Source organism: Diplotaxodon limnothrissa, linkage group LG2 (assembly GCF_057381915.1).
Source record: "Diplotaxodon limnothrissa isolate DT_005_m linkage group LG2, D_limnothrissa_male_GT1.1, whole genome shotgun sequence".
In the NCBI taxonomy this organism is placed as follows: Eukaryota; Metazoa; Chordata; class Actinopteri; order Cichliformes; family Cichlidae; genus Diplotaxodon; species Diplotaxodon limnothrissa.
The window spans coordinates 1,850,436-1,861,768 of record NC_140597.1 but is presented as its reverse complement, the minus strand read 5'-3'; the positions used below and the strand labels follow the sequence as shown (position 1 = coordinate 1,861,768).

At 42.2% G+C, this 11,333-nt stretch overlaps 1 protein-coding gene across 1 annotated transcript; it reads left to right on the top strand.

Moving 5' to 3' along the window:
- The first annotated feature begins 1,161 nt into the window (after nucleotides 1–1,161).
- On the top strand, nucleotides 1,162–9,096 carry LOC146637987 (uncharacterized). The gene is made up of 6 exons (XM_085359522.1): nucleotides 1,162–1,235; nucleotides 1,772–1,893; nucleotides 4,354–4,440; nucleotides 5,650–5,907; nucleotides 7,732–7,847; nucleotides 8,848–9,096. The coding sequence occupies exons 4-6, from the start codon at nucleotides 5,754–5,756 to the stop codon at nucleotides 9,082–9,084; spliced, it is 507 nt and encodes a 168-aa protein (XP_085215648.1). The 5' UTR covers nucleotides 1,162–1,235; nucleotides 1,772–1,893; nucleotides 4,354–4,440; nucleotides 5,650–5,753; the 3' UTR covers nucleotides 9,085–9,096.
- The last annotated feature ends 2,237 nt before the right edge of the window (nucleotides 9,097–11,333 follow it).

The window sequence follows — 11,333 nt, the reverse complement described above, 5'->3', positions numbered from 1 at the left end:
AAAAGCATTTTTTGAAAAATGTATTGATGTTGAATATTATTACACAGGAAAAAACAACTACACGATAATGTCCGTTTTCACCACTCACATCTGGTCAGACAGTGGTCTACAGCACATGACAGAATGCTGGTTGAATATCTCCCTCCCTACTCCCCATTCCTTAATCCGATAAAGGAGTTTTTCTGTGCCTGGAGGTGGGAGGTTTGTGACCGGCATTCACATGTGCAAATGGCCCTGCTAGCAGCCATGGATGCAGCATGTGATGACATCACAGCAGAGTCATGCAGAGGGTGGATTCGCCACTCCACGAGATACTTTCCTCGCTACATTGCAAGTCATGGCCACTCTGCCTGCAGAGACCCTGCTACTGTTATCCCCTCAAGGTTGGAACTCACCCACACCCACGCCTTGCGAGTCTCCCTTGGGAATCCCCAGACCAAACCCCCGGCGAGTCTTCAGAGTACAACGCCTCGCTTAAGCTCAAGGAGCTCTGGGCTTTAGGGGATCCTTATGGGCTCAAATTGTGGTCATAAATATTTTGTACTTGTAAATCAGGATTTGTGTGTGTAAAAAGAATTTGTGTGAGCATAAAACAGATTTGTGTGTGGACAAAAAAATACGTGTGAAACTCTGTACTCAAGTTACAAGTACGAGTTTTGACCCTATTTTTCTTCCGTTCAGCTGATTGGTCAATGTCAATCACAAATTTAACTCTTCAGTCAGAGAACAGATGGGTTTGGCTGTCAGCTTATCGCCACACCATGAAGGGAAACATCTGTGTGTGGTAAACTTTTTCTCACAGGTTGACGTGCTCACACAGGGACAGAGCGTGAACATAATGCAACACAAAGTCAGAGAGATACATGCTTTGAAATGACAAGGATCAGGTGCACTTTACTGACACATCACTACTGTGACTCATGATTCACAGTAGTGATGTGTCAGTCGCGAACGAAAGGGCTCTTAGAGCCGGGTCTTTGACGTGAACGACGCGAGCCGTGTTTTTTCTCTCTCTCTCTCTCGCACTTTTTTTTCGCTTCACTCAGCATGTGAGCCTTGTGCTTTACGCTGGGAGGAGGGGGGAGGGGCGGTAGTAGTAGTAGTAGGCGGCACTCAGTAGCACAGGAACAGAGCTCAATTTTTTTGTTAGGTGTGCTCAGAATAGTGGCACAAAAATAACGCCATACAGAGCGGGAGAGAGAGAGAGCCAGGGACAACAACGTCACATTAGAAAGGTATAGTAATCATCCACAACTATTTTCAGTTGCGGATGATAAAGGATTCAGAAAGTTTATTCATGCAGGTCCATATGACAGAGAATGTACATCTTCTTTTTGTTTTCATATTTTAATTTATATTTAATTGTGTTGTGGTTTGCAGTGTTTTGTGTTGTTTCACTTTAAATTTGTTTAAAAGGAAAAAGCTGAAAATTCAAATAGTAAAAAGTTGAAATGTAAATAGTTGGTTTTTGTATTATATGATTTATTTATTACATTTTATGTGGAGTGAATAAATAAAAGTATATTTGTCCTGGACTCCTTGGCTGACCTAGTTTCAGGCCACATGTTGTTTTTGCTGTTGTCTCTCTCTCTCCCGTCTCTCCTCTGTCTGCCTGGGCGGAGCTCAGCTGGGCTCCCGCCCTTGGTCCACACACCTGTTGTAACCATCCACCTGCTTCGCTGGACCGTTGAGTAACACTCATCAGTACAGCTCTGCTAACCTCAATTTTCCGTGTGACGTTCTAGTTTGTTCTGTGTTTCTTTGTATATAGATTCCTGAACCCTTTACCTGTTCCCCTGAGTCTGTCAGTGAGGTGTGGAGAGAACACGAGTGCCGAAGAGGAGTGTGATTTGGACCCGTTTCCCCTCCATCCTTGGAAATCCCTCTCCGATTGTAAATAAACTTGTGACTTTCATTCTAAATTCAGCTGGTCTGCGTCCAAGTCCGTTCCACCTGTGTGAGACTGGATCTGAATTTCAAGTGTGAAAGGAGCTCATGCAGACATAAACCGGTGGTGGGAAGTGACAATATGATGATGTGAAGGTCTGTGAGCCATAGTATGGCTGAAGACAGAGTGATAGAGACCTCATCTGACCCCAGACCCATCCCCTCCCAGGCAGGAACCCTACAGACAAGAGAGAGGGACAATGGATAGAGAATACGCACTGAGCTAACTATCATAAAGCCATAAAAGGCACTTTCACCAAATATTAGAGAAAACTCCAGTTCATTCACTTGTTAAATTGGTGGAGTTATAGTTGGAATAAACAACAGAGATCAGGATCCAAAGATGCTGAGGATGCTACATAGGAAAGCTCAGTCTGCTGTCCCTGTTGCTGATGTGTTTTGGGGTTTGACACCTTTAAAACTGGAGTGTTATATAAAAATCTGTAATTATTCATTCTGAATGATTCTGAGACATCACAGTAGTTTATCTCAACTAATTAACATTACCGTAGTATACTTTGGTAAGAGGTAGCTGAAGTGGTTTTACATGGATCCAGTGTCGCATGTGAAAATAGTCTATTTAAGCAGACACATACTTGAGGCATCATTCCCCTGGAGGAAAACATTCAAGTCTAAAGCTCAGTGAAGACTGCTTCATAAGACTGAATAATTGGTTAAGCCTCCGTCATTCTTGCTGTGAGAGGCTGCACACAAACACACAGGCAGACTGTTTGAAGTCTTGATTTCCTGATGTATTTGGAAATTCAGCTTTCAATTTCAAACACTGTCACTTCAATATGCAACCAATTTCTGGGTGCAGCCCCCCCATGCATGATAAGCCACTGCACTCTTTAAAGCTTAAATCATCAACATACTTATGGAAAAGGCTAAATGCAAATTTGTTGTCTGACCTACATTTGGCTTTGTTCCCTCCAGCACTTGAATGATTTAAAGGTTCCTTTTGGGATATTTACAACAATCTCAGAATTATATGTGATGCAGCAAAGAAAGGTCTTTATTTGTAATTATTGATATTAGCATGTGATTGTGTAAGACGTAAACTATATGACAGAGGCAAGACCTTTTAGGACCAGTTTGTGTAAACTAAACATCACAGTGGCTAAGATGGTTGAAATCTACATACGAATGTAGACGTATGATCAGAAACTTACTGTAATGAACATAGATAAGGGGATCTAGATATCCAGAGACATATAACCACCATATCTAGCTGCTTCTTCGCTGTGCAGAGTGCTGACCATGGGGTTATTGCTAAATTTCTCTGGTTTCTCTGTACAGACAGGCCAAAATTTGTTGAGAAAAATTGCAATTTTTTAAGTTATACATTTAAAATTATGGACTGGTTCTTATTTGTGCTTTTGAGCACTACAGCGCTTTACACAACTTGGCCCCAGGGCAGCTGTGGCTACAACTGTAGCTGCCTCCACCAGTGTGTGAATGTGTGTGTGAATGGGTGGATGACTGGGTGTGTAAAGCGCTTTTGGGTCCCTAGGGGGGACTAGTAAAAATCGCTATACAAATACAGGTCATTTACCATTTTACCATTTGTGCATTAATCTATTCACACAAGCACATTTTCTAAGTGCTTTCTAACTAACATTCACACACACATTCATACTCCCATCGATGCATCGGAGAGCTGAAACCTACCACCGGAGCAACAGCCACCCCTGAATAGTGAATAATAATTACAGTGAATAGTTATGATAGCTGTAATTGCTTTATAATTGTAGTGAACAAAAGCCACTGAGTAACCGCTAAGGGCCTCTATACTACTTGTGCAAACTTTTCAGGAGCCCAGAATAAACGGGACAAGAGGGTCAATATCAGCCAGGATACGTTAAAGTTTATTATTTGAAATGAAAAAAAAAAAAAAAAAAAAGGTTTGCAATAGGCCTAATGCGAGATGCGAGTGAGGCTCTGGTGCATGTCTTTGAGGTGAGCTGTGCAAAACGTAGCTTTTTGTTTTTGGGTTTTTTGTTTGTTTTTATTTATTTATTTTTGTGACTTTGTGCTGCTTCTGATGAGTGCCAAAGTGTTTCATATTCACATGCTGTATGTTCTAATCCTTCAAAGGTACCTAAAACATATTTTGGGAATGCGGATTCTCACAGGTTAGATCTCTGTGGCCAGTAAATACAAACATGTATTATGTTGTAGCAGATTTTATCACCTCAATGATAACCAATTAAATGTAGCCTTGGTTTTCTGTTTTTCAGGAAGGCTAGACATATGTGAACAATAATTGCATTGAGAATAATTAAAAATAGCAAATTCAGATGTAGTTTCTCACAACTTCAACTTTTGTTGTAATTTAGCTTTAGCTTTGTGTTGAAACAAAAGTGCATCGTCCTTACAAAAGTATGTCTGTGTTACGTGTTAAAGGACCAAGAAGACCCTAATACCTATTTGATGAAACGTCCTCTCTCCTGCCCAGTGCTGATCGGGAGTCCGTCCAACTGCATCCTAGCGGTAGGAGATGTGCCAATAACCACGTTTCCAAAAGACGAGGTTACGGAGGGTTCTTTATACCTTATGGCCTACTATTATACCCTACACCTTACATACCCAAAGTGTGTAGCCTCTCCGCTGTCCGTCATACAGACAGAGGTTCTCTTGGACAAAATCCATGAGCGAGATCTCACATCATCTTACAAGAAGAGCATGGCTGACTGGAATGCTTTTATTGGCCAGTAGAGCCAGTGTGGTTAAGATGTGGACTATAGGAAAACACTTCTTCTCTCCTTCCAAGGCTACTACAGTCCATGTTGGTTGTGATTGATTTTTGTTTGGAAATTGGCCAGGTTAGCCCAGTTTTATAATTAAGGGTGCACGATAATATCGGCGAACATGCCGATGTTTTATGTTTGGTTTGTGCGGTGCAGAGACTGCCTAGCTTTTAGTTGATTTTAAAGGGTTTTTTTAATGTTGAGTTTAGGCTACAGTCTATTCAGCAGACAGGCTGCGTGCATCCTTAATGATCATTTTACAATGGTATCGTTTGAAGAATGATGTCAAATGTCCATGTTAATTTAAATGATAAAAACACTTTGTATTAATAACAAATGTTACAGGTTGAGCAGTTTTAGTCTGCCTAGCAGTGTGTTTGTCTGTGCTTTGAATTGTGCCTGTGCAATGCACAGATTTTACTGGTGTATTAAGGGCAGAACAAAAAGTCACTGCAAAACGGCTTCTTTAATGCAGTCCTCTGTTTATGGGGCTTTACCAATGAAGTTGCTGCGCTTTTTTTCACTTATTTCAAGCTCTTGTATCAAATCTTGTATTAAGTTTTTTTTTCTTGTTTTTGAAGGGCCATTTTTTCCAGTGCAGGGGCATTGATCAAGGGTGGAGATTAAGTATGTACACAGTGACATTCACAGATATTTTAATGGTATCAGCTAAAATTAAAAATAAGGCAAAACAAAGAGTTAAGGTTGTGATTCGCTCCCACCGGGCACACCCTTTAATTCTAGGGACGGATTGACCTGGGTTTGAAAAACCGGTGGGGCAATGTGTGGGCGTGCTCATGACTGATAGGGACCTGTTGTATCTGTGCTGCGCTCAGTGGTGACATGAGGTCATCCTACAGTGAGGACGGGGAGGGTGGGATCTGTGAGGTGGATTCTAGGCAGCAGTTTTAGGCAAACAGCAGAAGGACTGATAACTGTGTTGATTTTGTAGGGGCTGATGAAGTGTGGAGCCAGTTTCCTGGAAACAGACATTAGAGGAATGTCCACAGATAACTAAACCTTTTGGCCCTGACGATAGTGAGGGGTCAGAGTCTGATGACCATTGGCCAGTGTGTGGTTCTGCGCCACAGTGAGGAGCGTAGACCTGTCTCCCTACCTGACAACATCTGTACAGCTGTTGGTGCACCGAAGGCACAGCTAGTTCCTCCTACAAGGCGGGTTGAGCCCAGCCTAGAAAAACCTCAAAAAGGTAACGGAAGAAGTTACGAGTGTATTCTACCCAGGCTAGCAATTATACCCATTTGCTAACATACAAGTGGATTACACAACAAAGGGAGGCCTCTAGTTCTTGATTCAATTCCTCGATTTATCGTTTGTCTGGGGATGTCTTATGTTACCACAACATAAAAAAAAATACCTGAGTGTTAGTAAGAAGAGGTTTTATCTTAAAATGGCATAGCAGGTTTGCTAAAATGTCTGGTGCCACCAAAGCAAAGACTAGTGAGCTTCTCGAAAGCCTGCCTCAGGTATGCTTTTATCCACACCTGAGTAGGTGTGGCCAATTAGCAACAGCTGAACACACTGAGGAGATTAGGGGCTGCACAGGGGGGTAACAATGGAACCAAGAACTAAGGGAAGCTTTGGCTTCAAGCACCCCCCGACGAAGATTTTCTAAATGAGCTGCATTAAGAAATCTAACCAATGCGACGTGAAACCAGAGCATACGAGGCATGGAAAGAGGCTGCGGTAAACCTGATAGGGACCAGGAGCTACTCTTACTTCTGGAGCACACCATGCAGGCACCTATGTACTCCATGACATTCTTCATTAAACATGGCCACCAGAGATATCGCTGAAGGAATTGACTTGTTCTGCTTATCCAGGTGAACCTAGCAGTGTGGGCCCAGTGAAGGAAAGCCAGGGGCTGGATTGGGCATTGCCAGGATCTGGGTCAGACTGCAACCCTTGTTAGATTTCATGATCAATCTCTCTGGTCAACATTCCCACTATGCAGGTGGCATGCAGGGTGTTCACTGGCTCTAGATCTTCCCCTGGAGAAAACTGACAAGGAAAAGCATCTGGTTTCACAATGTGTGCGTTCTAGTGAAGTCAAAAGAGAACACCCACCTCGCTAGAGTAAGACAAGTTCTTGTAATCAGTCCATACTGTGAAGGGTTGTTCAGCCCTGTCCAGCCAGTGTCACTGCCCCTGTAGGGCCAACTTCACTGCTAGCAGCTCATGGTCCTCGAGATCATCATTCTGCTCAGTGGGAGTTAAAGGCTGGGAAAAAAGGTGCAGGGCCAAAGCTCACCATCTGGGCCAGACAGGACCACCACTCCCCTGGGCCTGAATCTAAATGGCTAAATGACCTCCTCAACATGTCCTGAAGTTCTCCATAGGCCTGCTAATGAACTAATCATCTGATTCAGGTATGTTGACCAAGGGTGAGATCTAAAACATGCAGGACACCGGCCCTTCAGGCCTGGAGTTTGACACCCCTGATTTAAGGGCATCAGCTGCCTTTGCCCGGGATTAAAGATATTTAATCATTCAATACTACAGTCAAACAGCCAATATGGCTCTATAAAATCAGCTATATTTGTTTTTCTCTTTTCACTACCTTTGCAAACTCGGCCCTCCACTTCTTCTACACTTACATCATTTAGTCATGTGCAGAATTTGGGTTCATAAACATCAGCCGCTAAACAAGCCCCCCTTTTTTTTGCAGGCACTGAGCTATGAGGTGGCTGTGACAGATATCAGGCGCCAGTTATCATGTCTACAGCTGGCCCCACACATTCCTTTATACTGATGTCTGCAGGTTTCTAATTATTCTATCAGTAAAAAACTAAAGATTATTATTCCTAAATAAAAATCAAACCCGTTTTCTTTATTGCTGCTTAGCAATGGTGGTGACTCTCAAAACATAGCCAATCAGAACCCACCGACCATTGATAAAAGAATCGATAAGGAATCAAATCAATAAGGGAATAGCTCAATTCTTATCACTTCCCATCCCAAATCCATATTTCCTATTGCTGTTCCATAAGTTTTAATAGTCTGTTTTTGCCAGCGTACAGGCTTCAAAACAAGGATGCAAACAGAGGGAATAACTTCATCAGGAAGGCTAAGTCTGTTGTCAGCATGAAGCTCGCCACCCTGGAGGAGGTGGTCAGTGACACGATGCTGGTAAGATGTGATGAGCCTGCAAGATGTGCAAACTCAGTGCAGTGTGGGGTGAAGGATCAAAATGCAGCCGACAAATGCGGCCTTCATTTGCCCAAATGTGAAGGCTGGGTCGGTGTAGCCTTCGTGGCCCAACATATCCCAGGATTCATAGCGTGACCCGGCCAATTCAGTTTGTAACGATGGCATCAGCTGCGGAGAAGGTAGAAAGGGCGGCGGAGGACACCTCCATCTTTACATGTAAGATATGTTGGAAGTAGCGACACAAATGTTAAGATGTAAAAGTTGATGGAAGTTGAATCTTGAATGTTAAGGTGAATCTTGTGACACTTGTTAAACTTACGTGACCGTAAATGCAAAGTCCCACTGTTTTTTTAAACAGAAGGATTAGTTTTAATATTACTCTTTCTGGGTCACAAAATATTTTTAGGCGAGAATGTTGCTGTGTACACATCAAATATCTGCTTGATTTATCAAGACATCACATATTTGCAAAAGTGCTCTCACTACTCACGTTGAACATGATATATAACTCACTTAAATAACCTTAAAACCTTATTGTTTGGCTTTTGTCAGAGCTTTATTTGTTCCACAATAAATCGGCTTGCCTGACATTAAAGTTTGCAGTCTTCACACAGCTGAATATGCTGTACAAACGTCAAACAGAAAACTGATTAAACAGAAGTGTTAGATGATCGAGAATCTACTCAAATACTGTCATATTTTAGAGAGTAAGGAGCAGACGGCTGAGTTCATCCAACTCTGCAGAGACAACGAACACCTGTTCACCGCTGTGGGTGGAGGTCCAGCAACAGTATGAGGTTTTTAGTCAGTTAGGCATAAGAGAGAGAGGTTTCTCTGTCTTGTTGTCCTAATTTAGTACATTTTGCTTGAGAAGATGAGCCTGGCGGGGAAAATCACCCTTTTGCAGCCCAAATAGAAACAATTTGAAGTTATTTATGTTAACCTGTCAACTGCCACTTTTGATTTCCTCTACCTTTAGGATTGCAAGTATCCAGGAGGACACTACAGGGCCCAGTTCAGTAGTGGGCAACCAAGTGCCAGACCAGGAAGAGCAGGAGGATGTGGGCCAGCCGGAGCCAAGAGCGGACAAAAGAAAGAAGGACAGGGAGGAGAATTTGTTGAATTAATAAGAGGACATGAGAAAGCAAAGAGAAACGGAGGAAGGAAGAGCCGAGAGAATGGACAGGCTGTTAGGTGTCCTGGAAAATCCCGTTGAAAAGAAAAATGATAAAAGTCACTGTACATATTTCCACTTTATGTTTTTGTTACAAACTATGTTCTGCATAAACAAAAGGATTGAAGTTTGGAAATCTTCCAGCTGTATTTGCATTATTTTCTCAAAGTATGTACAACAATTTATTTGTACCTGACCTATTAAATTATCCAAACTGAGAAAATAACAGTGTAAATAAAAAGCCAACAGGATTATTAGTAATGAACTTATCATTACAGTGTCCCAGTTTGCACAGGCACTTTTAATCAGGCCTGATATTTGGCTGAGCAGGAAGTCTCGGGCAGTGCTGTTGAGTCTGCCGGACCAGGCGGCCGAGTCCTCTGAAGTGTGCGACCCCTGAATTGGGACACAGCTAAAATCTACACAAGAGGGTGATTAGGAGAAGTAGAGACACATGGGGAAAACACAGCAGAACTGAATCAAACCAATGAGGCAAAGGGAAGCAAAACCGAACAAACTCCACAGAGAAAAACATAAGAACTGAACACTAGACTATGTGCTATGACACAAGACTGCAAGCAATCATGTAAGATAACTCCTGTCAATGTTTGCTGTGTGGCAGGCAGGATGTATGGATGCAGGACTCATAAATGCAAGGGTGAACTAAACAAAGCAGCTGTATTCTGGCTGTAAATGACTCTTCAAACATACAGAAAACAAAACGGAAAGCAAGGAACTAGAAATCCAAAGTAAAATCAAAGCATTAAGGCGAAAGCGCATCAAATCCGATTTTTTGATCCTATGCGACCCATATCCCATCATGGTCTGACGGTGTGAACGGCACAAATCCGATATTTTCAAATCCGATCTGGGTCACTTTCGTATGTGGTTCTGAATCCGACACATATCCGATGTTTTAGAAAGCGACTGCTGTTTGATGGTCAGGTCGCATTAAATCCGTCTTTTACGTCACCGACACAAGACAGACGCCGATTATCAGCAACGCAGAAGCGCCCGAGAACACATCGCGAACGCTTCCTGGCCATCCCGTGTAGATGTCAGTGAAACTGTTGGGAAGACAACGTTGGAGAAACGTGAACATTTTATTTGTACTGTGTAATCTGCAGATTCTGACAGAAATCTGCAGCTATCCTTTGAAGCACCGCTCCTCTAAAACAGCAACAAGGATCATTATTAGGTTAGTTACATTATTATGTAAATAACAAAATAACTTAAAGCAAAATTGGGAAACGTAAAGTCCGAAGTCTTTATATTAAGGCCATCAGTCAAACATCCTGTTGCTCTGGGTCTAAACAGAGCGCGTTGTGTGTGACGTCTTCTTTTGTGCATGCGGCCGCTTTGAGCGTTCACACTAGAGCGCGTTTGCTGTCGCATTTTATTTGTAGTGTGAACGAGCAGACAAAAAAATCGGATTTGATCAAAAAATCAGAATTGAGCATTAAGACCTGCAGAGTGAACGTAGCCTAAAACACTGGGAAGCTAAGGAACTGAATTGGGAAACAGCGCTAGAAAACTCAGAGGAGCACGGAGGATAAAACATACAGCAGAGTGAGGGTACAATGCAACAAAGGGCAGAAGAGAACACAGAGCCTAAATACACACAAGCGTAACGAGGGAATGAGACACAGCAGGAGAACACAGCTGAGAGTAATCAAACATAACGAGACACACTGCACACAGCACAAGGACTATCAAAATAAAACAGGAAACATGAGACAATTCACCAAGACTCGGACTAGACACTGAGACGTGGAAACAGGACAGACTCTGGAACAGAGGGAACATGAAGCACAGAGACAAAAGTAACTAGACGTGCAACAGTGTTCTGTCTTTATGTCTTCCCTAAGACTAAGCATACAACACACTGAGAACAGAAACCCAGAAAGCAGGAACAGTGAATGTAATACAAAGAGAAAACCATAATGAAATCAACGATTAATATTAACACAAAACACTGCCTCCATAACACACTGGACAACCTGAAGAGCAATTTCAGTAACTGACTCCTTCACCCTGGCTGTCTGAGGGAACAGCAGAGGAGGCCATTTCTTCTTCTGTATCAGACTATATTTTTGTATATACTTATGTTTATATTTACATTTCTATCTCTATATTTTACCATTTATATCTATTTCTACACTTCATTTTATGCAATTGCTTTGTTGTCAGTATGCTGCTATGATAACTTAATTTCCCTCTTGGAATAATAAGGTTTTTCTGATTCTGATATCGGGAATAATAAATACCGTATTTTCACGACCATAAGACGC

Excerpts from the sequence above, each read along its gene's own strand:
- LOC146637987 (XM_085359522.1), top strand. The coding sequence starts at position 5,754 with ATGACCATTGGCCAGTGTGTGGTTCTGCGCCACAGTGAGGAGCGTAGA. Across the intron at positions 5,908-7,731 it reads CCTAGAAAAACCTCAAAAAG|CGTACAGGCTTCAAAACAAG; the intron begins GTAACGGAAGAA and ends TGTTTTTGCCAG. Across the intron at positions 7,848-8,847 it reads TGGTCAGTGACACGATGCTG|GATTGCAAGTATCCAGGAGG; the intron begins GTAAGATGTGAT and ends CTCTACCTTTAG.